Here is a 27,051-nt window from a genome sequence, read left to right as displayed (position 1 = left end):
ATAAATTGTTGTCATAGAAATATAATTTGAGAGCAATTCCTTAAATTTTTGAAAGGAGTCTCATTCCTCCTGGTCTTTATTTTGTCCTCATCATTTCTTAGCCCCTTTACTTGGAAAAGTTTACCGGAAAGATAACTCAATGTTTTTAGTAGCCATTTTTTTTAATGCATTGTTCTTCTCTCTCAACATTCCTAAACAACCCCTCTCTTTAAGTAAAGAAACTCATTACTAAAGGAAGGAGGGAGGCATGTTTTAAAGGTAGAATTCAATAAAAAAAATGGTTCTTTCATGCTATTTGATCATTCCTTGGGTAAGAAATAAGATTTTTGATAGATGTGACTCTATCTTTAATAAGTATTCAATCCTTCCCTATATATCTGGTCTAATACTTTTGGCCCCAATTCTCAATGACTGATAGAGATGTATATGGTAGCTGTAAAAATTAGTTTGTCAACTTGCATGTTTTATGATAGTTTCTATCTTGTAGATGGCATGACTGAGTTGACCCACCAGTTGGTAACTTCGTGTTTTGACAATACTCTATTTCAAGAAATAATAATATTTAAGTCTGGTTTCTCTCTTTATGCCTGTGTTGAGTTGGAATGTCCTTTTATTTACCGCAAGCATCCAGAACAACAAGGAACATTTTTGAATAACCTATAGTATTCTTCTTGGATCTGGAAAAAAAGAAAACAAAAAAGACATAATATATTACTTTTACAGAATCCCCTGAATTCATTCATATTGAGTTTCCAAAGTCTACTATATTGATTTTTGAATTAAGGACAAAATAAAACTATCATGCTGAGATGCTTAAATATCCATGTGTGAAACTTTCTTTCCAGAAACAATTAATAAGGAAGGTGATGAGATTCACTGTCTTTTAGAAATAAAGGCCAAAAGAATGAAATTCTCTTCAGAAGGGATTTTACTCATTGGGATATCATTGTTATCCATAACAAGCATGAGATACTTAAAGAAAGTAAAATACTTACTTTTCTAGATAAAACACAAAGAAATATGAAGATGAACATCCCTTGGAAAGCATTGCTGATTGTGAAAAGGTATGCCGTCACCACTGATGCATGCACAACATGGAGGACCCCGAAGATCCAAGTGGTTCCGAGGAGGAAGAGCAGGGCCAGGGCTCCCCGTGCACAAGACCTAAATCATATTTATCACATTATAAGTGAGGTTTCAACATATTGTTTGACACCATGCAGCCTTCCATGATTAAACTGTGGAAAATTCATAAGCCAAAGGATTTTCTTCTTAAACAAAGAAAGACCAAAAAGACTCAAAATTATTGAATTATGAAGAAAAGAAATCTTACTGTAGTTACATGGGGTGGCCTTTAGGGTGTGCTGCTGTACTGTTACAGGAACTCATAGCTCAAAGCAGGTTATAGACAGCATTAAAAAAGGGGGTAATTTTTTTTTTTTTAAAAAGAGACTTTCTTAATCTGAAAATGTTTTTCCCCCCCTTCCCTCTTCTGGTATACTGCAGACCAATATGATTTTATTTTAAATCTACTGTTCATGTAATTCCCAAAGGTAAAACATATATCTGTTATGAAGTATTTCCCCCAAGAAACCTTGAAAAATGTACTGCGTGCTCATAGGTCAGTCCATGTGCACAACATCAAAAGAATTTTCTGGCTTCCTTTCAGATGCGATACAGAAGAGGGTGCAGGATGTAAAAGTAGATTTTCTTCTTTTTGATCTTATAACACAAATGCCTCTCAATTCTTACAGGGTCAGGGTACTGATGTCTCTATGTTATGGGCACATAATAGGTTTATTTGGGTATGTATATCACTAGCATATAACATATGTGACTAGGTGTATAATACAAATATGCACGTGTGTGTATCGGCATGCATTTTGAAAAAAAAATTGGATTGCCCATGACTTTCGGTGAAATATTATCCAGCCTTATTCACTGGCTATACTGATGACTTTCATTGCTTTGAAAATGAAGTAACTAATGATTGCTTTCTCATTCATTCTTAGTCCAATCACTCCTTAGTATGGAAGATCTTTTAGCCCTGTTCCTTAGAAAATGAATCATTTTCAACTTCATTAAAACCAGCTCCCTCCATGAGACTGTGGAGGGGAAGGAGTAACAGAAAGTCATCAATCACACGATAGCTAAATCCTAACTATAAATCTAGTGCAACACATGGAAACTGCAGGAGTGTTTCTAAGCAACACAAACAGTACGCTGTTTTCAATGTTCCCTATTGTACACTTCAGCTTTCCCTGCACAAACGGTTTTCAAGGTCTCAATAAATCAGTTTTAAGGAGAGAGGGAGCTGATGGAGAAAATCATGGCAACATGCAAACTAGGACCAATTTTCCCCCCTTAAAAAAGTCTTGAAATGATTTTGTCTTTTTTAGAAGGAACATTACTAAGAAATGACTTGCTTTTCTGAGTATAAGCCCTATCACTCCTTTCATAATAACAGCTGACATTTATAGAGCACAAGTCAATCTTCTGATGTCCAAAGAAGTCAAGAATGGCCCTTGGCACATTGGGAGGACCCCTGATGGCCAACTAGCTGGAGGATAAAAAGAAAAGAAACACAGCATTGGGATGCTTGTGATCTGTATCCTGAGTGAGGACACACATCAAGGAAATTATTGGTCCATTGGAGCATTTGAGTATATGGGACTTTAAGATTGGCTAAGTACCATCTTGAATAATAACAATAACTAAAAATACTAGCATTTATGTGGTGATTACTGTCTGCCAGGTACTGTGCTAAGAGCTTTACAGGTATTATTGACTCATCTGTCCTCTCAACAACTCTGGGAAGTAGGTGCTGTGATTATGATCCTTGTTTTACCATTGAGGAATAGAAGGCAAACAGAGGTTAAGTGGCATGTCCAGGGTGACACAACTGGTTAGTGTCTGATGCTGGGTTTGAACTCAGGTCTTCAGATCTAGCACTATTCACCAAGCTGCCTCTAGAATGTAAGTTTCTTGAGGGAATGAGCAATTTTGTTGTTGTCTTTGTACCTCTAGTGTCTTGTATGTAGTTAAGTATTAGTAAATAATTAGTTAATTGAACTTTGATCTCATTTGAATCTCTCAATAACCCCAAGTTTACCAATGAAGAAATTGTGGTTTTGACAGATTTAATGTCTCATCTAGTGCTACCAGTAATAAATGAGGCAAGATTTGAACTCAGATCTTCTTTACTCCAAGTCACACTATGTAGTTATCATACCAACATATCTTATTTTTGGTGATGGAAATCTTAAAATTACATTAAGTGGTACTGCAAAATAATGAAGGAATTTTATTAAGATATTTAGCATATAATCGAGTAAGGTAAAATTGCTATTTTCTGAGAACTTTGGCCACAGATATTTGTAGTATACATTCATGAAAGGTCTACCTTGCCAAAAGAAAGGAGACTTAAAAAAGGAAAACTTACCTTATATTTTCATAACAACTGACTTCTGGTTTTAGCATTGCAGTGTGTCGAAAAACTTTGTATATGATCACCCCAAAAGCCAGCAGATTAACCTGGGGAAACATATTCATCTCAATTGACAATGAAATAATTTTGAATGCTAACATTAGACACATATTAAGGAAAAGGAAAAAAAGAGGTAAATATGTCACATTTTTAAGGGGGTTAGAAAAATCTCAGTTATATATCTTAGAAAAGAAAAATCCTTTAATAGACATGAGTCAAGCAAATCTGTAACTCTACCTAATCTTAACATTATCGCCATAAATGTTTATTGATTTCTTTTTTTGGTAAATCTCTCCTATTCCCAGTACAGATTATTTTAAGCAGATGCCAAAAAGGCCCTTCAGATTTCGTACTATCATACATATTGATCAGGGCATATCATCTGTTCCCAGGAACATCAAAAGCTTCCTATGTATAGAGGTCATTTTGGGATTAGAAAGCTTTGGGAATAATTTAGAAAACAATTTTGATAGATCTTTGCTGAATGACATGCACTATATTTTTTTACAAGGGTTTCCTTGAAGAATGCTATTAGTGACTTTTTTTTCTGACAAAAATAGTCCCTCTTCATTGAAACAGAAAAGATGGGGTGTAAAAGAATATTGGAACCTTTAGTAAATAATGTTCAATCGCCCCAAATATAGTTAAACTCTTAAAAATATCATGTTTAATGGAATTAAAAACCTTGGCTATGTTTCATCAGGCTGCCTAAGGTGTCTAACCCTTCATTTTGTTCTAGATTAGTCTCACGGTACTGGTGGTTGGGATTTATTTCCTTTCCTACATTTTGTGTCAAAATCTCTTCAAATATTTATAAGTTAATTTTCCCCCCTGCAAGTCATTCAGATTCAAGTAACATATGCTTTGTTGTCAGTCATTTTTCAGTTGTGTCTGATTTTTCCTGACTCCATTTAGGGTTTCCTTGGGAAAGATACTAGATTAGTTTGCCATTTTCTTTTTCAGCTCATCTTATAGAGGAGGAAATTGAGGCAAATAGGATTAAGTGAATTGCCCAGGTTCACCTAGGTAGTAAGTATCTGAGGTCAGATTAGAATTCAGGAAAATGAGTCTTCCTAACTTCAGACCTGGTACTCTATCCCTTGTACCATTTAGCTGACCCAACGTAATCTGATTTGTGATTTAATTTTTTGAATTTGACACCATGAACTGAATGTAGATTAAACATTCTCATCATTTTTTATTCTCAAAATAAAAAAAGCATAACTATTATTATTATTTTTCTCTTTGGAGGACATAAAGTCCCTGTCATTATTTGTTTTTTATATATTCATAGAAATTAGTTCATCGCATATTGGAAGAGCCAGATGTTTGACAAAAAGCAAATTTTTCTTTAATTATGTTCTAATCCTCATATGAAAAAGTCACATCCAAATGAAGACAGTGACCTCAACATGAAGAAGTAAGATATTCAATTGAGAGTTAACAAGAAAATTGGGTTCTTATCATAGATCTTTAACTTATTCACTTTGAAAGATCTTGGACAAAGCACTAAGTTTCTCTGGGGTTCACTTTCCTCAGTTATGAAATTGGGGCATTGCACTGGAAGGACTCTATGGTTCCATCCAACTGTGATTAAAAATGATTGAGAATTCATAATTTAGATCAATATTCCTTTGTTAAGTAGCTTATGCTTGTCATAATTATACTTTATATTTGTTCAGTATTTCCCAGATCTTAACTCATTTTGATGCAAGTTCCTCAATGTTTCACAACATCCTATGAAAAACACTTCAAAGAAATAAACTAGCACACATTTTTATAGATGACAGAATTCACAATAATTAACATGAAGCAGCTTGTCCAGGATTCCACTGAAAAGCCATGGCCCCCTAACTTCTCCTCTAGGGCTTTTCCTATCCACTACACTTCCCTCAAATGTTTCCCAATGTTTTTTTCATCCTTGAAAAGGTAATTGACAAAATGATAATGATTGGCTAAATTTTAAACTAATCATAATAGGGAGTTTGTTAAACTTTTGTTGCCTTGTAAGTGTTTTGAACAAACACTAATTGGGAACCTTTCTTTTGTGTTTTATTTTATAGGTTGTGGGAATTTTATAAATTGCTATGCATGCTACACCTTCAACTAAAGGGCAGGTCCAGTGTTTGCTAAAACATAATAGTATAAGAATAAATAAAAGGAACTACAGAATTTTGTGTTGCTGCTCCTCTATGGGGTTGATCTTTGGAAGCAAAATCTTAGGGGCATAATATAAAATGAAGTTTAGACTCTCTATATTGGAAAATGTCCATTAATTCTAATTACTTCATTAATTAATTCTAGTGGGAATAATGCTTCTCTATCAAGAGTAGAGAAGACCTTTTACAATTGTAGAGGGGAGATAAAATTGATTTAAATAAATTAAGGAGAAAGAATATTCAAGTAATAACCATTCAGGTAACTATTATGACAAATACAGTAATATTTTTATGCAATAATTTCCAATGTTATAAAAAACTCCTGACTATCCCAGACATTCTTAAACTTAAGGCTTGGACCCCTTCTCAGAAGAACGTTTATTGTCACTATTCATAACTGAAGAAAGGCTAAATTACACTTAGAGGTTAGTGAAAATGAATATATAATTTTTTTCCCCATCCAAGTTCACAGATTCCTCTGAAATGTAAGAATCCTTTGAATACATATTGATTCTAGGTTTTCCTAATTCTAAAAGATGACCATTTCTTTCTAGCATCATTGAGACAGCATAGATATTATATAAAGCAAAATGCTAAAAGAAAGCCCCACATGAAATATGCTAGAAGTTACTTTTCATGTCTTGAAAAAATTTGTAAGACAGTCTAAGCTGCACTGGTTATCTTGGTAAAAACAGGAGTTAGAAAATATGAAAACGTTCAAAACAGTTCCAAAGACCCACACATTTTGCAATTTGCAGTATGTTCTAGCAACATTTCTCAAGTTTTGCTTCCAATATAGCTGACTATAGGTTGGGGTGGGGAGAGAAAACTGTTGCTCATACGGCTATGGGTTCTGTGGAGTGCTCACTTGTTTGGGCTTTGTACTCTTGTACCATATGTTGAAATCAGGGAACATGGAAATGCAATGCTCCCAAGGGACAACTCAGGCCTGGAAACTATTGTTTCCAATATGGAATGGAAAACTGTTCTTGTGCTCATAAAAACCAGGTGCTGCTGGGCAGTGGCAAACGAATCCTCATTTCACAAAAGACATCCTTGGATGTTTTTCTAAATCTGCATATGTGCCCATGTTGAAAGCTTCTCTATATTGATTGTATTATTTATGATTGGTCCTAATCCAAAATTTACATTCATTTGTCTCTTGGATTCTTGATGATGCAAGTTATAAACATATGGAACTTGTTACCTAGAGAAGTTATTATATACCTTTTAGGTATATAAATTGATTCAAGAAGGATTTTGACAAATTCAGGGATAAGAAATCCACAATGACATATTAAAGGGATGTTAAGGATATTTAGGACATTTCCTGAACCTCCAGAGATCACAATGGGCAATTCACAAGCTCTCACCAAAATATCCCTTGAGGCCATTCTTAGACTGAACATTAAGCTATCCCTTGGAGTCTGTTATGAGACTGCACTGCTTGACCTATTTATCAATGACTTGGTGAAAGGTACAGATGGGATTTTTATCAATGATTCGGTCAAAGGCATAGATAGGTAATAACCTCATCAAAGTTGAGGATGACATAAAGTTAACACAGAGTTAGGAACTAAAAAGCTTTTCAAAGGTTAAACCTTTGTGCTTAAACTAATGACATTATTTCATATGGACAAATTTAAAGTCTTGAACTTGGCTACAAGTACAAGACTGGAGAAGTCTCAGTTTATCTGAAAAATATATCTGGGAATTTTAGTGGCATATTTTAAATGCATTAAATAAAATACTTAGGATGACAAAGGAAAATAGTAAAAATATTTTTAAAATATCATGGACTCCAGGTTAATAAGTCCTAATCTAGAGTATTAGTTTTAGTTCAGAGTACTACATTTTGGAGGCACTGATAAACTTGAGATTTCCTAGATGAGGTCAGCCAGAAAGGGCTTTGTGCCCACATTCTATAAGGATCTGTTGGTTGATTGAACTAGGGATGTTTAGCCAGAAGAACTTGAGGGGAACATGATAACTATTCTGTTACAAGAAAGTCTGTCATGTGGAAGAGGGATTAGATTTGTAATTGCTTGACCCTAAAGGTCATAAATAGGTGTATGGCTGTAGAGAGACAAATTTAGGCTTGACCTTGGGGAAAACAAATCCTAAACCAGTATTATCCCAAAATTCATTAGACTGTCTCAAGATGTAGTGGATAACCCTTTACTGGAGATATTCAAGCAAAAAAAAATGGGTGATCATGTGCATTGGGTTAGAGATTTTCAGGAATGGGTTAAACCAGTTTGCCATAAAAGTTCCCACCAACTCAGACATTCTAGTTCTGTAGTGTGATATTTCTTATGTTCTCATGGCCATTTAGTGCCTCCTGGAATGAGAGGAATAAAATTTCCCTCCTCTGTGGGTGCTGCCCAACTCTAGTGCTATGACATTAAGATCCTATATAAATTTGTATTCTCTTCCAATCACATGGAACATGGTGTAAGTAACATGCAGTTGCTAGTGCTTAATTTGAACTGGTAAAATTGTTCACAGTATATTAAAGCTACAGATAATCTGAAAGCGCCTGTGGGTGAAGATGATGAAGAGATTTGGAAGAAGATGCAAATACAGAGGAAAGATAGAAGCAAGATAAAGTAGACAAAAAGAAGAATTCACTTACAGATAGGAGGGTCTTAGAATGAAAGACTGTGACAAGGGGGAAAAAAGAACAGATAAAATTAGACTGAGGACATCAGGAGAAAGACAACTCAGGTTCTGCAATTTTTGCAATATGAGCTTTAGCATTAATTTTTGTTATACAGAGAAAATTCCAAAGGGTACAAACACAAGAGATAATTCTTGATCACAGTCTTCTAATGAAACAAAACAACAATTATAAAAAAGAAGTGAAAACTAATTACTAGCATTTTAATCTGTATGAATAAGTATAGTTTTTAATCATAGATTATTTGAGTACTCTAATGACAACAAGCACCCAACATCCTCCCATTTGTGATTTCACATTTTTCCCTCAATGGTTTCCTTTGTCAGTGATCAGGAAGTCTTCAGTGATCTGAGCAGATTTAGTGACTAATTTGACTATTCATTCATTCATTCATTCATTCATTCATTCATTCATTTTACTATTCAGAGCCTTATATCTTTAACTATAACTAATTAGGATGGACCTATTTGTAAACTACTCAATCAAAAATTTTAGAACTGCCACTATGTACAAAAGGTTAAAAAAAGGATAAGATATATCCTCGGACTTTAAGAAGCAGAGGTTGTTGGGGAGACAGACCAGAATATGACAAAAATATAAAAAAGAGCTCACTGGCAGCATTTGTTTATGAAGATTGCTTGTAGTACTTAACATGGTTTAGTATATCTAATCCTTTCTTCCTGAGTAGAGTACAAACTTCTTGAAGGTAAAGTTATTTCATTGTGGTCTTTTGTATCTTTAGTCCCTGGGTGGGGTTGGATACATAAAGTAAAAAATGATATAGTTCCTGACTTCAAAGTGCTTACATTCTACTTGTGGGGAAAAGATTAGAGATAATGAATCATAAAATGTTTGTGTGTTCCTTTGATATCCTAGAAATAATAGATAAAACCTAAGAAAGGTCCCTGAACATTGGGTCTACCTTCTGTGGCAGTCAAGATGAGAATTGCTGTCAGTGAGCTATTATGGCTGAGTTGCCAACATTAATGGGACCACAGATCCATTTGTGTTGCTGAGTGTTTGAGGATTACCTCCAGAATCTAGTACAGTGCCTTGTATAAGCAGTCACTTAAAACTACTTGTTGATTAAGTATAATCTCCACACTGATCATTATAGGAAATAATAATAATAATAATGATGATGATAAGTAGTATTTATTTAAAGCCTTTACATTTGAAATATACTTTACAAAATCTTCCTATTTTATCCTCAGCACAATCTTGGAAAGGAAATGCCATTATTATCCATATTTTATAGATGAGGAACCTGAAGAAAACAGGAGTTAAATAATTTGTCCAAGGTCACACAGCTAGCAAGTAGAAGTTGAATTTGAATTCTTCTTCCCGACTACAGGCAGAGCACCACCTAGCTACCTCTCGAATTATTACTCTAGTTCCACTATTTTTACCCTGAATATTGGAGGCTTTAAAATATCCAAAGACTTAGAAATGAACACTGATTTACAATGTGCACTTAATAGTTCCTGAACTGTCAACCACTAGAGTCCATAAAGCTTTTCCTGGGCTGTGCTTAGAGAATGTGCACATTTGAGAGTAAAAAAGGAGAAGAAAACTTTTGGTTTCACCCATCATGCCTTGTATATGACAAGAAAGACTGGAACTGGACACAGAGGTGATGTTTACCCAGAGCAAACGGACCATTTCCAAAAAAAGGAAATAAATCATGATTCAATTTAGAAGTCCTTTTTTTTTTTCTTTTTTTCATTGCAGCTTCAGGATATTTATTTACGGAATGGAATCTGTGCTCTCCTTCATGATACATATTTTTTGCAGAAGATCAGTGGGTACCCTATGTTGCTTGTCTCAGTGTATTAGAGCTCTTTCAGTGCCTGTCTTTCCAGAACTGGAAAATTTAGCAAGAAGAGCTAGTGAAAAAGCAGGAGATAATTCTGAAAGATTTAGATATACAAGTCCTGATTCAGTCTGAGTGCTTCAAATTCAGACTTCAAAATGAATCCCCCCAAATCAGTCATTTTTCTTTTCTTAGTCTCATTCTCAATAATTGATGAAGCCATCTATATGCTGATGTCAGATCTCACCAAAAAGAATGAGAAAATTTCTCCTGCTGCTCCTTTAGATGCAAGCTTGAATTTTTTACATACATCAGATGGAATCTGGCTCCCTTGGAAATGTGTGATGTTCAGAAATGCTATATTTTCTCAACTGCTCATATTATCTTGAAATTAACCAGTTTATGATAACCCCAATTCTGTCAAAGGCAAAGGACACAGGTCACCGTGTCTCCTTGGCTAAAAACATTCACGAACTAGTGATCTTTTTTTCAACCTATGTGCTATTTTAGTTAGGGTACCATAGTGTTAAACAGTTAACAAGGCAACAGTTTAAACTTCCAATTTTTTTTTTTTAGGAAAAGTACGCCATATTAATTGCACAGAATTGCTCACAAGCTGGCAATCAAGCCGTCTCGGTTTTGTCTCCTGTATGATTTTTTTTATTATTTCCTCCCAATTGGCAGTCCTTCTGTAAATGCTTTAGCTACAGCACTAGTCATGTAGAGCATTGGAAAGCTGGGGGTTGGGGGGAGAGCAGCAAGAGACGCTAAAAATTAAATTAGAATAAAGAAATGCTCAGCAGTACTACATGCAAGATTTTGCAATTATAATTGCTCTGAAAAATCTCAATTATTTAAAATATGAATACTTGATAGCTAAATATATTTAAGGCCTTGTCTAAATAAGTATTAATTTTGTCATAAAATTATGCATTGCAATGAAAATTTAATAGAAAGTTTATAATTTATGCTCTAGATAAAGCATATTTGGCAAGTATGTCGATGTCAACATTTCTGAACACATTCTCGAGAAGGCCTTTATTTATTCATTTATTTTTTAGGTTATGCCTATAGTTCTCCTTAAAACTATACAAAAAATCCCAAAACACTGGCAGAAATCATAACCAACAAATGCTGTCTTAGAGGAAAATTTAAACCTACTATAAATAGAACTCAAATACTAATAATCATTTTTATATATAAAATTTCTATTCATGAAGACATTATTCCTTCATTCATCATGCAAATGGTGACCTACTGTGTCAAGAATACTGCACCAAGTATCCAATGGCCATGTGAAGTTTGAGGAAGAAACATTCCCACTGCTTACATGCTTGCCTGGGTACCACCTCCTTCCAGATGCTTTTCCTGATCCTTTGTGTTCAAAGGGCTCATTCCTTCCCTTTGAAACTCTTTGTATAACTATGTTTTCTTTCTACTTATCCTATATATGTACGTATAAGTATATACACATAAATATCATATTATGTAAAACTTTGTATACTTATACTTATTTGTATATACATACACACTCATTTATAGTTTTCCCCTTCCTCTATAGTGGAATGGAAGTTCTTTGAAGGCTGGAGTTGCCTGGTGTCTTTGTCTCCCCTGCTTTGTCTACAGTGTGTTGCACATTGTGAGGACGAGGCACAGAGGAGGGATTTCACTGGTCTAAGATAAAAAAGGACAGTGAGCCAACTCCTTCTATCAGTGATGATTAGCAGCAATTCTGAAACTTCTTTTCTTAGAGAGTTCCCTTGAGCCAGTAAGCATCCAAGGTGGTCCTTGAACCTGGATAATTCTGACACTTAGACTGTCCATCTATTCACTAAATCAGACTTCATCTTACCTTTGTGTGTTTCAAAATTAATATCCAGTATTCTAAGAATTATATTTAATAAGATTTATTTATAATAACTTGAATAAAAAAGCTAAGTAAAAAGCCACCTTTCTCACCTTGAATACAGGAAGCACTTCCTAAATGTTTGCCAATGATAACATGGGATGATGTCTTAATTGGGTGGGAATTGAACCCAAATACTTGAGGGCAATGACAATGTCTTCTATTTTTGTATATATAACACTATCTTATAGTACATGAATATTCTTATATATTGATTTGACACATCTGATATCAAAAGAATATAACAAGAGATAGACTTTTATCAAAGAAGACAAGATCTCTTATTAATGCTATGTGATTAAAGGCAGGTAGCTAAGATAGGTAAAGATGGGTCTTTAAATTCTGAGGGAAAATTCACTCATACCCACTCAGAATCCTAGGCTCCACGTGACATGCTTCAAATCTAATACTCTGAGGCCAGCATGAAGTGTCATTTTTTGCTGGTTTAATGCTGTTATTTTTCACCTGATTGCAAATTAAGCATGGAAATTAAAGGGGAAAATAAAAAATTTGAAATTCTGAAATGGTCAATTCAAAGCCTAAAAAAACCTTAAACTTGATAAATGACAAAAAAGTGCCAAAATAAATAAATAGCAAAGCATATCAAAAACATATATATATTTTTTAAAAAAAGATATGGATTAGAAAAGGACATTTTCAGATTCCACTAAAAATTTTCTGCTCTGATGAAACTTAAAGAATATGTCAAAGGACTGCATGCCACGTCAGGCTTGGCTCCATCTGAAAGACTTCAAGCATGGTGCCAGCACCAGACTATGCCTGTTTTCCCAAGGACCAGTCTCATGAAATACTCAAAAGGTTGATAACATTAGGGTTAGCCATTTGGTGATGGATTCTTTGGACATGGCAATACATAATAATAAAGATAATAGCTAGAAATTGTATAGTTAGAAATTCTTGAACCTTTGGTATTCATCTCCCAGCATCCTTTTCCATTCCCCCATATTTGCATCTTTACGTTATTGTTTACTTAGTTCTGTAACTCTTCCCTCTCTCTTTCTTCTCTCATGACCTGGGGCTGAGTTAGCTAGCTTTTTTACCTTAGTATTAACAAACTTCATAAATATGATACTTGGAGATATTATATATTAGTTTTAATCTTTACAAAAGAAAACCTCAAATGGTTTTTAGTTCCTCCTGTTTTTTTTTTAATGAAAGTTGCAGAAGCATAAAATTAACAAGATATTTTGATATTGGTCCAATTTGGTCATATTTGGAAGAGTCTTTTTATTCTCCAGTTCTCTGATGGCATGAGATTAACAAATCAATAAATATTTATCAAGCAAAAGCACTGTAGCCTGTTCCAGGAGAGTCAAAATATCTAGATAAGACATGGACCCTTCCCACATGAAAGACTAAATTATGAGTACTGAATATGATATATATGCAGATAACTGTCTTAGATCTGGGAAATACCACATCGAGTCAAATTCATTATTCTTTGAGTCCGTAAGGTCTCAGACAATGCCATGGAAGGTCACTTTATGGAAAAGCAAAGTTTACTTCCTAGACATTAAAGAAAATTAGAAATGGAGCACCAAACATCTTAATTTCCATTAATAATTCATCATGGATCATTAATTTTTTAAATCATTAACTTTTACAAACATTTTGGAATATTGTTCTCTTTTAGTTTTTCTACCTCTTTTTTATCTTTAAATAGAAATATTTCATTAGGGACAGAGTATTTAAAGAATATAAGACTATAAAGAATATGTAAAGGGTATATACCCCAAGATACAAAAATCTTTAATTCAGAAGTAACATATGAGTTTCTGGAATGGTCAAAGTCATAGTCCTTATTTACCCATATGATAGGCTATCTAAAATACTTAAAATTCAACACAACTTACATATTTCACTGAGAGGTTATTTATCATCAGCCTGTGCATAAAGGTGGGCCACAATGAAAGGCATTAATCAATTGCTGACTTCCTCACTTAGAAAGATATTCTCATAGGTTATATCTACAACTGACATTATTTTTATTCACTTAATCTTCTAATCTTCATATATAATCTTGGGTATTAGACTACTGCTCAGACGTAATAGTTTTGTGGGATTTAAAAATGTAGTAGGATTGGCAATATAAAAACAACTTTAAATTCGACTCAGGAAGTAACTGAAAAAAAGAAGACAGCTAATAATGAGTATAAATGAGGGATGTTGTCATCTATTGGGCATATGAAAAATCTCATGGGCTCATTCTTATGTGTTTTGTCATTGTAGATGGATACAAGCCATTGTGTGAGAGTAGAGCAAGGACTACAGGTGAAAGATTGCACTGATATATTAAAAGTATTAATGGGAAAAGTCACTTTCTATTTGACAGTGAAGTGGAGGGGATGAAAACTTTGGGGATAAAATAAAAAAATGATAAATATTGATAAGTGCGGGAGCTATTTGATCAGGACCTAGTTTTGTACCTGAATTTCTGAAGGGTAATTTTAATTATGAAAATTTTAGGCATCCAGACTGAACTGTAAAGATAGGACAGGAGGAGAGTAATGAATCATTTTTAAGCAGCGTTTGAAACCATCTAAGCCAATTGGCATACACTAGGGGAATGATCTATTTTGTATTGTTTAATGAAGTCCACTTTGTAATATAAAAAGTTATGATCAAGGCATTTTTTGCAAATTATACAAATGGTGCAGCAAAAACATCTTCTATACAAAATAATTCTCAAGTAAAGGAAATACCATATTGCACTAAACATTTTTTAGCTTTAAAAATGTTTTTATGTTTCTTTTCTAATTTTATTTTTTATAATAATCATGTGGGTTAGGTAGGACAACTCTTATTATTGCCATTTTACAAATGATGAATCAAAGACATTAAATAAGTTACTTCTTAAATTTTTACCTAGTGACATAGTGAGAGTGATAGGATAAGGGAGCAGATCATTTAATTTACATGCCAGTGTCTTCTACAGTCATCTTTGCTGTTAAAGATATAGTTAGCATGATACTTAATTTAGACCCTATCAATTAATAAAATCAATCAACAAACATTTAGTAGCTGCCCAGTAAGTATCAGACACTGTTCTAGTGTTAGAAAAATATTTCTGATGAATAGTAATAATCTAAGTACAATTTTAAGAAGGAACCTTTCAGACATTCAGGAAATGAAGAGGACGCACACTAGATATTAACCGTATAAGGTCAATACTTTGTATGACCATTCATAACCTTTGAAGGCTAACTAAAGATATTAGAACAGATTAAAAGTAGTGTAAAAGGCAGAAAATAGAAAAAAATACAGAACATTGCTCCCAAGTGAATGAAGAAATCTCTATAAGCAAAGAAAACCTTGGAAAACTGAATTCTGTAAGCACTTGTTAAGTACTTCAAGGGAGATACAAAGGAAGACAGAGTCCTTTTAGCCAAGGGGCTTCCAATTTAGTTGGATAGACAGACATTTAAAGGATTCTAAGGCAAAAGAGAAGTAACATAAGTCCACTGCATAACAGACAATTAGCCAGGCTCATAATTGAACAGTAGCATGAGGGAGGACTGGACTGCCTTTGGACAGTTAACAGCACAGCTTTTCTAATGGCATCAAGTTTCTCTTTGACACAAAAGTTCATATTTTTAAAACCAATATTATTCCAGTGAGGCTGTATTGTAACTGTTTTGTCCTTGTAGATGGATTCAAATCACAGGATAAGGCTAGAAGAGAAAGCAAAGGTGAAAGAGTAGACATATATCCAAAAAGGCAAGCCACATGCTGCTTAACCATGGAATGTTGGTGATGAAAGATGGAGTCTCCAAAGAAATGAAGTTGAGGAACATCCCTTGGACAATGAGGAGATATGAGATGGACATCATTATTATGAATTCCTTGGGTGAAGCAGTGATGATGCTGATTGATGATGATAATGATATCTAGTATTTTGTTTTCACTTCAAAGTTTGCAAAGCATAATAATTCTGTTGTCTTATTCAAATCTCATGATAACCCTTTGAGGTAGGGGCTATTATTTTCCTCATTTTATAGATGAAGCTAAGAAAGCATTAAATGACTTGCATAGGGTCACCTAACTAGTTAGGATCTAAGGAAGGACTCCAAGTCAGGTTTTCCTGACTCCAAATTCAGTGCTCTTACCTAGGGTGTCACCAAGCTATTTTAGAGTAGAGGATCCTACCAAAGAAATGAATGAACGAAAAAGAATAAAGCTTTGACCACATGGGAAGGTTGAAGGATAACAAGTAGATGGCCTATAACTCAAAAACATCAAGGGAACTAGAGGAAGTGCTCCTTTATACTGGGTAGAGCCTCAGTGGCAGAATTATGGAATGATGTAGACAAGATGTAGGTGAGGATGAATAGAAATTATTGACTGCAATCACCACAACAATGAGATCATCAGGGTGTTGAAGTTTATGAGTATGTGGTCACTACTTCATCTATAAGCCACACATTAGGTGCTGAGGGAGATTAGGTTCCAAGAAAAATCACCATGAATTACTCTTAGCCCAATGATGGGTTTGGTGAAGGAGATGGAAAGCAAAGCATTTATTAAAGATTGTAGTAAAAAAAAACTGTTGATGGAAATAATGTAGATAGAATTATTCTATTAGTGACAAAGAACTGTTGAGTAACTGAAAAAAATTTGACAGTAAAATCCCTTTGAAGAAATAAGTCTAGGAACACATGACAAGGAATATGAACTTAATTGAAACTCTCAAAAGAGTGGAGAACTAAACTCATTTTTCAGCCTGGCTTCTATGAGAGAAATGAAAAAAAAAGAAAAGAAAAGGAATTGGAACAATTAGATGTAATGGAGGCCCTGCAAAAATAGCTATCAATAAAAACCAAGTAAGAGAATATGTGAAAGATCTGAGCATGTACAAAATCAGCAAGCCTGGCTGGCCTGCTCACAGGGATATTAGGGATCTTAGCAAACGCTACATCAGTTGTGTGCATGATGTTCTTGGCAAGTACTTTAAAAAAGATCTCATTTAGAACTGTGAAGAGAGCATGTGATGCCAGACTAGCTTTTCTTCTTTCTTCAACAAGATTGGAAAGGAGCAAGCTTGACATCTTTTCTAAGTAAAATAACAGACTAGATGTTACCAGAGGAACATGTAAGAACATCAAGAGGATGATGGAAGCGACAAGAATTATTCTTGAGTTATTATTCTGCAATTGCTGTGTCTCTCTGCACTTACCTGAGAATCATGTGGGGAATTCAGGAGATGGGGTTAGGGCAGGGGGAGGAATTATAATCATCCGACCCAGGCTTACCCCTTTTATCCTCTTGCTCCCTCTGGAGGATATGGGCAACTTTTCCATCAAATTTTTTGGGATATCATAATAAAACTCATTTGCAATCACAGTCATTTGCACAATAGGGGAAGGGAAGAAGCAGTAATATAGCATCCACTATGCTAAGCACTTTACAAATATTTCATTTGATCCTCACAAGAGAGGTAGGTGCTGTTATCATCCCCATTTTATAGTTGTGAAATCTGAGGCAAACAGAAATGAAGTGACTTGTCCAGAGTCACAAAGCTAGTAAGTAATATCTGAGGAGGGATTTGAACTTGTCTTCTTCACTCCAGGTCCAGTGTTCTATCCATTGTGACACAATCATTTCCTTCCATTCTACCTACACACTGAAAGACCACATAAATAAAGGTTTTACCCAATGGCCTTGATGAGGTCCAACATCACAGAAATACAGAAACTCAAGAGTTAAAGAAACTCCCCAAAGCATTGCATCCAACTCCAGGTTTATTGGATTATAGACTGAGAGCTAAAAGTGACCTCTGAGTCCAGACAGACCACCCTCAGATGGAAAGATTATAGATTTAGAGTGGAAGGGGCCTCTAAAGTTGTCTAATCCAACCACTTATTTTTCAAATGAGGAAATCAAGGTCCAGATTGGGTAAATCACTCACTCATGATCCTGGAGGTAGTAAGTGGAAGGGGTGGGATTTAAATACAGAGCTTCCAGTTGTCAATCCATTTCTCTTTTCATTATATCATAATGACTCTCTCAGGCTCAGTTCAAGAATCTCTTCTATTACATACCCAAGAAGTAGTAGGGAATCATTCATTTCTTGTAGACCTAATAATAGCTCATATTTATAGAGTGCTTTCAACCTGGCAAAGTGTATCAAATACATCACCCCATTAGATCCTCACAATAACTGTGAAGTAGGTGCTGTCACCATTGACAACATTTTACATACAAGAAAACTGACATTGAGATAGAAAGTATTTTCCAAGGGCCACACAGGATGTAAATGTGTGAGGAACAATTTGAAATCATGTTTTCCTGATTCCAGACCTGACATTTAGCACCTTCATTATATCCCAGAGCTTCTTAGAAAGGTGGTACGTTCTGCCACCTGAGGAAGCCCATTCAACTTGGAGAATATTTTGTAAGGTTGTTTTTTACTTCTTTCCTCTATCTAGCCTAAACTTTTCTCTGTAATTTGTAAATATCCCTCCTCGTTCTCCTCTATAAAGGAAATACAGTAAATGAGTTCATCTTCCATATTTCTAAATACTCTCTAAATACCTGAATATCATGTTCTCAACTCCAAATATTCTCTTCTCTGTGCTAAGCCTCTCCAGCTTCTTTTGAACTTTCTCAAGACCTTTCGTCATTCTGGGTTATTCTCCATTGAGTGTTCTCTCACTTATCAATTCTTTTGCTAAAATGTGATGCCTAGAACTGAATACAAAAAAAATCTGTGAGACCCAAGGAGATTGTCCTTCTATCCTTTAGACCAGTGATGGGCAAACTTTTTAAAGAGGGGGGCCAAAGGAAAGGAAATACTCCTCTGTCTGTTTCTAAGGCAACTCTTTCGAAGTTTCATTGTATTGTATCCTACTCATTGTATTTATCAGATTAGGAATAATGTCCCGTGGCTTGATAGAACATTTCAGAAGGCTACATCTGGCCCTCTGGCAGTATTTTGCCCATCACTACTTTAGACCATTTAATTTCCAAAAAGTTATTTCATTTTTGTGAGTTTATTATATTATGTATCCTAAAGAGTTTATCGAGAACAGTGCTTTCACTCAGAAAACACCCCTGAGTTTGGAAAAATGTTAGAAATCACTAATGTATTATTTATCTAAAGTTTTCATTTATTCCACCTATTTTCTCTCATTCAAACAACCTATTATTTAAGAAGGGAAGAGTAATCGGTGAAGAGAAGCTCATTATAAAATGTCAAGGTCATTCAGTCATTGGAATAAACATGAAGAGCAAGCATTAAGCTTCTTGAAAGTAAAAAATGTGAGGAAAGGTTGGAGTTTTTTGAAGAGCTCTGAATCACTGAGGTCATCACACAAATCTCCTGACAAATAAAATATCACTAAATTATAATGTAATTAAAATGTTAAGGTGGTTAACCACAACCTTTAAGAATTTACAGCAGGTAGTGTTTCTAATTCAATTTTAATATGATTATCAAAGTACACGGTGTTATACACAAACTATGATTTGAATTCTTTTTTATCTCATTTCTATGTTATTTGTTGAAAACTACAAGGATGGAGACAAGATATTTCAGGAAATTAAGTTAGTAATACTTCTCAGTGCTGAGTGGTAGAATAGAAAGAGCTCATGATTTGGAGTTAAAGGAATTGGACCAGATTTTGGGTTTGCTACTTGGACAAATCTGCAATTTCTAAATGAGAGGGTTGGATAAGATGACTCCTAAGATCTCTGTTGATTCTAATATCTTCTATTTCTACCTTGAAATGTTTCTGCTCTTATTTATTAGAATGATAGCACCAGTCATCTTCTGGTGATGTTATAAGGCTGAGAGTCATGGAAGACTACAGTCTCTGAAGAATGGAAGTTGAGATCAGCCCAACTGGCAATAAGGAGCTAATAGTTGCTATGAGTAGGCTGCAGCTTACTATAAACAAGGAATTATATAGGAGAAATGGCATAAATTGCCATAAAACATTTATTATAAAAAATGGGCTGGTTGCATGCCAAAAGCAAGGAATAACTGATAGATGCAGTAGGAATGCTCCACTGGCATTTTCAGAATGTCAAGAGAATGCATGTAAGCCCTTCAGTATTTTGGGAGAACCTTCCTAGCTAACTTCTAGGAGAACATGAGCTAGTCACCAAGGAGAGAGAGGCACATTTAGGTCAAGCTTTGAATTGCTGGAATGAGACCACAGATGAATTGGATTGTCTGATGATGACAAAACAAGTGCTGGCATTGTCAGGGCTTTAAGGGTGTAAATGAGCTAGGTCTCAACATATGCAGAATGACAAAAAGAAATGAAAAACTCCAGATTTGGTGAGTATATAAGGAAATGCAAGATCAAGAGTTAAAAAAAGGGATAAGAAAATGATCATACAGACAACTGCTCATCTGCAGAGGCGATGACTTAAACTCCAAGGAATGCTTAATTTTTTTTTAATAGACTGTCTTTTTTTGGCCAACACTTAATTAGTATTTGTCTCAGTCAAGCACGGGCTATTCTTCAATGCTGAAAGCATCTATGAGAAACTTCAATTTCCTTTTAAAAATTAAATGATTTCCACAAACTGTTTCTTCACACTTGTGTACTTTGATCTAATCGGCGGTATAGTTAAAATTGTTTCAGTAATAAAGATTAGAAATATGAGAAGGAAGAAATAAATGGTGTAAATTATCTTCAGTTTGCAGCTTGCTTTACAAAGGTTTACAAACCTCTTTCTTGTACTACTCCATCTTTCAAATGCCTGACCTGCTTCTTTTCATGTCTGGTTGCAATCTTCAAATAACAAAAGGCATCATTCTCAGATAGTATCAACTGGGCCACTGCTTCGCACTTCAGAATTAAGAGAGACCCTTCATATTAATGGGCAAACATCTCAGGAAACAGGATTACCACTCAAGAAATCAAAGAGGAATGGAGCTTAGACTCCAGATGGGAGACATCGGAGTGGTTGGAGTTTAGTTACGGAAGTAGATTAAAGGAATTCTGGGTATTTGGATGGGGTGATTAGGTAGGAAGGAAAGACTTTGGGGTCCAGAAGCCATCAGCACAAACTAGCTTTGTTCCTAGTTATTTTGTTGAATGTTTCAAAGGCATTTTACTTTTTAATCCCCAAACACAAATATCACAGGGACTGATTCATAAGCGCCAGTAAGAACGTTTTACAAAGTTTGTTTCTTCCTGTTTGGAGGGAGTGAAAACTGTCTTTTGAGAAATGACAGTCCATTGATAGAGAGGTTAGTAATAGTACAGCAGATCCCTTATGTTTGATCAGAAAATGCTGTGAAGTCTGTGGCATCTGTCCCTTGGGTTGGGGACAAAACACAAACCTGGACAATGCCAACAATGATGGATTTATATTTGAAGGCTACATTGCTAGTCATTATGGTTCATTAGGAAATAAAAACACTACTTTCTCTTTTGTGACCCTTTTCTTGTCTTTTGTTCCCCAACTTTAAGCTCTGCAATAGTGGTTCTGATGAATAGATTTTAAAAAAAATCCTTTCCTTCTTTCTTAGAATCAATACTGTATCCTGGTTCCAAGGCAGAAGAGAGGTAAGAACTAGGCAATAGGTGTTAAGAGACTTGGCTAGGGTCACATAGTTAAGAAGTGTCTGATGTCTCGGTTGAACCCAGGACCTCTTGTTTCTAGGCCTAGCTCTTAATTTGCTGAGCCACATAGCTGCTTCCTCTAGTGAATAGTTTTAAGGTTCTCTCAGATCCTTCCAAAAAAGCAGAAACAGAAATAAAACAAAATGTTTGCAAGAATTAAAATAAAGGAATAACAAAGCAGAATTGGAACAAGAGAGGTTATAAAAAGATGTGAATGAGCAAGAAAAAGGTGGGCTGACCATATGGCAAGATGGAGAACATATGCAGTCCATTGAAATCCTTTTGATATTTAGAGAAATCAAAGAAAACCCTCAATGCATTGGTGTGACCCCTTGTGGCAAACATAAGGAGGGAAAATAGACAAGGGTCCCAGAGGCCGGGCAGGTTAAAATAGGTTGCAGTAGGCACACTATTGGAGGGGGTGGGAGGAGGGGAGGGAAAGAACATGAATCATGTAACCATAGAACAATATTCTAAATCAATTAAATAAATAAATTAAAAACCCCCACATATAGCCCCACCAATGAGAACATAGGTTCATCTGAGCATATGAAAAATCAGACAGACACTTCTAAGCCTTTAAAGATATTGAATATAATTTTCATGATTTTAAAAATAACTCTCCATTTGAGTATCTGAAAGTATATAAATAAATATACATAGTTGTAAATACACATACATGTGGATATATGTATAGTATGTATGTCTGTACATACATCTATAGCTTCTATATATTCCTATATAAATATTTTCATACATGTATCCAATTGCTCAAGTACAGAGGTTCTGAGTAAGTCTCTGTCTAGATTTCAAAGGGTCTATAAACCTGGGGAAAACGATATTTTCATTTTCACTAACCTCTAGTTGAATTGGAATATTTCCTTCAATTATGTTTGCAAGCAACAAAACCCTGTTCTGAGCAATGGATCATAGGCTTCACTGGATCCAAAATGGTCCATAACAAACAGTTAGTCAAAAAGCACTATGAGCCAGGCATGATGCTAAGGGCTGGGAATACAAAGGAAGTTTGTAAAAGGCAACCTCTACTCTCAGGGAGTTTAGTCTAGTGGAAGAGACAGTAAGATACAATGATGCATAATGAAGACATATACATAATAAATTGGCAATAATTAACAGGGGGAGGGGATTGGCATGCCCAAAAGGTGAACATTTTTGCTGTAAATTAAATTAAATTGTGACTTTCACTTTTGATCTTGAAGTGTTTGATCTAATTCTTAAAGAATTAAATGATAAGTAGTGTGGTGTGGTGGCTAAGAGAGGCAGAAAGACTCTGCCTCTAACACATACTAGTTATGTCTCTAAGGCAAGGGAGGCAGTGTTTATTAACAGAAGGAGGACTGGGTAAGGAACAAGAAGACTTTGCTCTGAGTCCCATTTCCACCACTTGTTACCCTGCATGACTATGAACCCCTCTAGTCTTCTGTTCCACATATATAAAATGAGATCACTGGATTAAATGATCTCTAAATTTCTTTTTGGCTTTAAGTTCCAATCTATAACTAAAATAATTTAACATCTCAAAGCCCCAGGAAATGAATTATAGAAGTTATTTATTATTCTATTAGATATAGAAGACTTTCTGGTCTTCAGTGGTGGGGGGAGAATTTCCACATCAGGATTCCTCTGAACTGGTGAAATTACGGATCTCGGCAACCTGTCTCCCTACAAAAAAATATCAGGCATAACTTCTATCTACACAGCCATACTGTGAGAGTTAATAGTTGCTGAATTTTAATTACAGTCTTCTTTTATTTCCCTAATTATCTTATTTATTTCCCATATCCCCCTTCCCCAACAATGGAAAGATACAGTGGTGGAGGGATTGAGAAATAATGTAATGATGGCCATTTTTTTTCTGGAAGACATGGACCAAAGTTGCCTAAAGGTGTTCCCACCATTCCTTCCCTGGTGATCATGCTATTTCCTAATCATTGTCAGGCTTCCCACATTCATTGACAGACTATTGTAGTCAGAATGGATGCTGAAAACTTCCAGCACTTAGAAATGCTCTCGAGACACATAAAAATGTCTTTATTTAGAATGGAACACATAATACCTGCCAAATTTGCAGGTTGGAAACCACTTCCAATAAGAATTAAAAGGCCCTCTTTCCAGCCGAAATAGGCCTATCAATAGATGACTTGTCTACCCATGAGAAATAGCGGGTTCTTGTCTCTGACGTTGCAATTTAGTATAAAATGGCTTTTATGATGACAGGGTACATAGGAATGATAAAACTGTAGAGATGACAGTCTAATCTTCAGAGATGACCGATCATCAATAAAAGATTAAGTAACGTAACATCCCAAATGCCAGATTACCAGTCAGTTGGCACACTCCCTATAGCCATTTCTTCCTGAATAATGCTGAGATACCACAGCAGGGAAATGCTTTTCCTTATAAGCTAGAAATGATTCCCTCTTGTCTATTCCATCCCCCCTCCCCAAAGACAGAAAGGAAAGAATAAAATGAAATGACCTTTGTCAGATATCTTTTTTTTCTGACTAGCCACTTTAAAGAGCAGAATGATAAGTAATAATCAGAAATATTCTTGCTTTTCTTTTGTTTTTTACACATGGCTGTCCTTAGGATAATGATAGTAATTATTAAGAAGCTTGTGATTACTCAAATTTGAGAAAAAGAAATAAAATATACATACAAGAATTATGAGACATGCCGGTCCTATAAAGCTCCAAATAAAGTTATTTTCTGTGCTGAGCCAACATCTGAAAAAGGAAAAGATAATAAAAATAGACATAGATGATATAGGTGTAGATCAAGATATATATGCTTTTTATATTTTGTACAGCATGACATTGAAAATCATAAATACTTGGTCCTTTCCAAAAGTCCTGATAGACTATTTTTGAGAGGTAATGTGGCATAGAAAATAGGTAACTGACCTTGAGAACAGGAAGACCTAGATTCAAGTCATGCTTCTTAAAGATATTTGTGTAATCTTGAGCAATTAATTTTACTTCTCAGTGTCTTAGACAAGTCCCTTAGACCCAACATTGCAGAGAACGTTTTGATTTTGCACTAGCACTCAATAAACTTCAATGACTTCCTATTGCTTCTAGCAACAAATACAAAATGCTTCTAAAATCCTTCCTAATCTAGCCCTTTCTTTCCTTTTCGGTCTTTTTACACCTTATCCCCCAATATATATTCTTCTGTCCAGTGACTGACTTCCTGGATGTTTGTTCTATGAATACGATACTTTATCTCAGTTCTGGGCATTTTCTTTGGACATCCCCCATGCCTGGAAAGCTTTTCCTCCTCTGTTCCAATTGTTCACCCCTTTGGCTTACTGTAGGTCCCAACTAAAATCCCACTTTTTCAAGGAAGTTTTCCCCAACCTCTATTAATTCCAATGCCTTTTATCTTTTAATTATTTCTTATTTATCTCATATGTAGCTTGCTTTGTATATGCTGTTTCATCATGTCATCTTTTCTGCTAGATTGTAAGCTATTCGAGGGTAGGGACTGTCTTTGTCACTTTTTGCATCACTAAGTTTTAAAAATGTTTATTGATGGGTTGATGGGTAGAAGGAACTTTCATACTTTGGAGTTTCCAATTAGAAACCACAGATCTAGTATCTATCCTAAGGAAACCAAAAGTGAATAACATGTAACATTTATAATTAGAGATGTGCCCAGAAGGGTGTCCAGCATAGCAGCTATTTCCAGTGAAGAGAAGGGGATGGAAAAAGAATGTGATGGATGTATCAAAACACCCTTCCAGCCATGACTTGTGGTTGCCAATATGCTGAATATGAATCAGAAAAGGGAAATGAGCAATTATCCCCCCAAAGCAAGTCTATGATGATAGCAAGCACTTAAATGAAATGGCAGCCACTTACACTTTTGTCGTCCCATAGTATCTATATCCTAGGGATGCTGAAAATCCAACCACCACGGCTGGACTGAGGTAGCCAAAGATGTAAAAATTCTTATGTAAGAATCCCTTGTTGTAGATGACTCCAACAACGATGAGATAGAGGTGGATGCCTTCGATGCACATCCACGCAAAGGCAGCTAAAAAGAAATAATGTAGCAATCCAGCAATGATTGAACAGAAGAGCTAGAAATCAACCAAAGAAAGGAAGTCGTAAACAATTTTTCACTAGTATGGTAGAGCACAACTTTCTCTATTGCCTAGATATGCCACTTGGCGGCATGATTGTGTGAATTTAACAGTTATGAAAATGTCTTAACCTTGTCAAAGAATTTAGACTTGGAAGGAATCTTAGAGGAGATGCTGCTACTGATCTCCATCACTGGAATAGGAACTGGACCTGTGATTTCATTGGTATGGAGAGCTCCCAGGTAAGCGAACTCCCTTTAGTGATACAGCTAGCATCTTCACTACAATTTCTCATCTTCAAGAATGACCTGGAACAAGTAACCTGACTAGGGTCGCACATCATCATTAATAATTCATATTTAGATAGCTGTATAAGGTTTGTGAAATACTTCAATCTGTTTTTTCATTTGATTTCCCAAATAATCTTACTCTTGCTGACAAGATGAAGAATTATGGACCGGAGTATATTTCAGCAGATTTAAGACGTGATGAAAGATTGACCCTAAAGAGTAGTTATTGAGAGGTTAATGTCATCCTGAATGGAGGTTTCTAATGGAGGGCTCCCATGGATGTCTCCTAGGTCTTATGTTATTATATATTTTTGTTAGTGATGTGGATGAAAACATAGCTAGTAATTCCATCAAATTGTCTAATGATACAAAGCCAGAAGAGGGATGAATCATACTGACTGACAGGATTCAAAAAGGTCTTGACAGGTTAAAATAATGGATCACATCTAATGAGATTAAACTTAAGAGGTGTAAATGTAAATTCCTCCAATTACCTTTAAAATAGCAATTTCACAAATATGGAATGGAGGAAGCTAGAAAAGTGATTTGTGGGGTAAAATCTGAGAGCTTTAGCATAATGGAATCCCAATTTCAGACAGTAGTATTCCAGGACAGCCAAAAAACCAAAACAAAACAACTCTAAGATAATCTTGGGATGTTTTAAGAAAGTCATATTTACATAATAAGAATAAGAAAATTACTCCCATTTGCCTTTCCTCTAGTCAGTCTGCTCTTGAACTCTTGTTCTAATCTAGACACTTCATTTGAAGAGGGACTTTACTTTCTACACTCTTCTTCCTGTTGATGTAGGATGCTTAGTGTGGCCATGAATTTAGACCCAGAACTAGACTTTTCAAAGAAGCTGCTTAGGGAATAATGATCAATGCTATTATTTGATAAATGCTAAATGCTTTGTTTTAGAAGAAAAAAACCTTTTATTTCTCTCTCTCTCTCTCTCTCTCTCTCTCTCTCTCTCTCTCTCTCTCTCTCTCTCTGGGTGTGTGTGTGT

At 35.2% G+C, this 27,051-nt stretch overlaps 1 protein-coding gene across 1 annotated transcript in view; it reads right to left on the bottom strand.

Annotated features, from left to right (window-relative positions):
- Window positions 1-578: 578 nt before the first annotated feature.
- ADGRL4 (adhesion G protein-coupled receptor L4) overlaps window positions 579-27,051 on the bottom strand; it is a 143,146-nt gene continuing 116,673 nt past the window's right edge. Inside the window, exons 11-15 of the mRNA XM_044675800.1 lie at window positions 25,529-25,749; window positions 24,325-24,391; window positions 3,443-3,534; window positions 996-1,164; window positions 579-677 (exon numbers count right to left, since the gene is read on the bottom strand). Of these exons, the coding sequence (XP_044531735.1) occupies window positions 615-677; window positions 996-1,164; window positions 3,443-3,534; window positions 24,325-24,391; window positions 25,529-25,749 (612 nt within the window). The 3' untranslated portion in view covers window positions 579-614. The remainder of the gene's footprint in view (window positions 678-995; window positions 1,165-3,442; window positions 3,535-24,324; window positions 24,392-25,528; window positions 25,750-27,051) is intronic.

Source organism: Gracilinanus agilis, chromosome 4 (genome assembly GCF_016433145.1).
Source record: "Gracilinanus agilis isolate LMUSP501 chromosome 4, AgileGrace, whole genome shotgun sequence".
NCBI classification, from domain to species: domain Eukaryota; kingdom Metazoa; phylum Chordata; class Mammalia; order Didelphimorphia; family Didelphidae; genus Gracilinanus; species Gracilinanus agilis.
The sequence above is the reverse complement of the archived record's forward strand: the minus strand, read 5'-3'. Positions and strand labels throughout refer to the sequence as shown.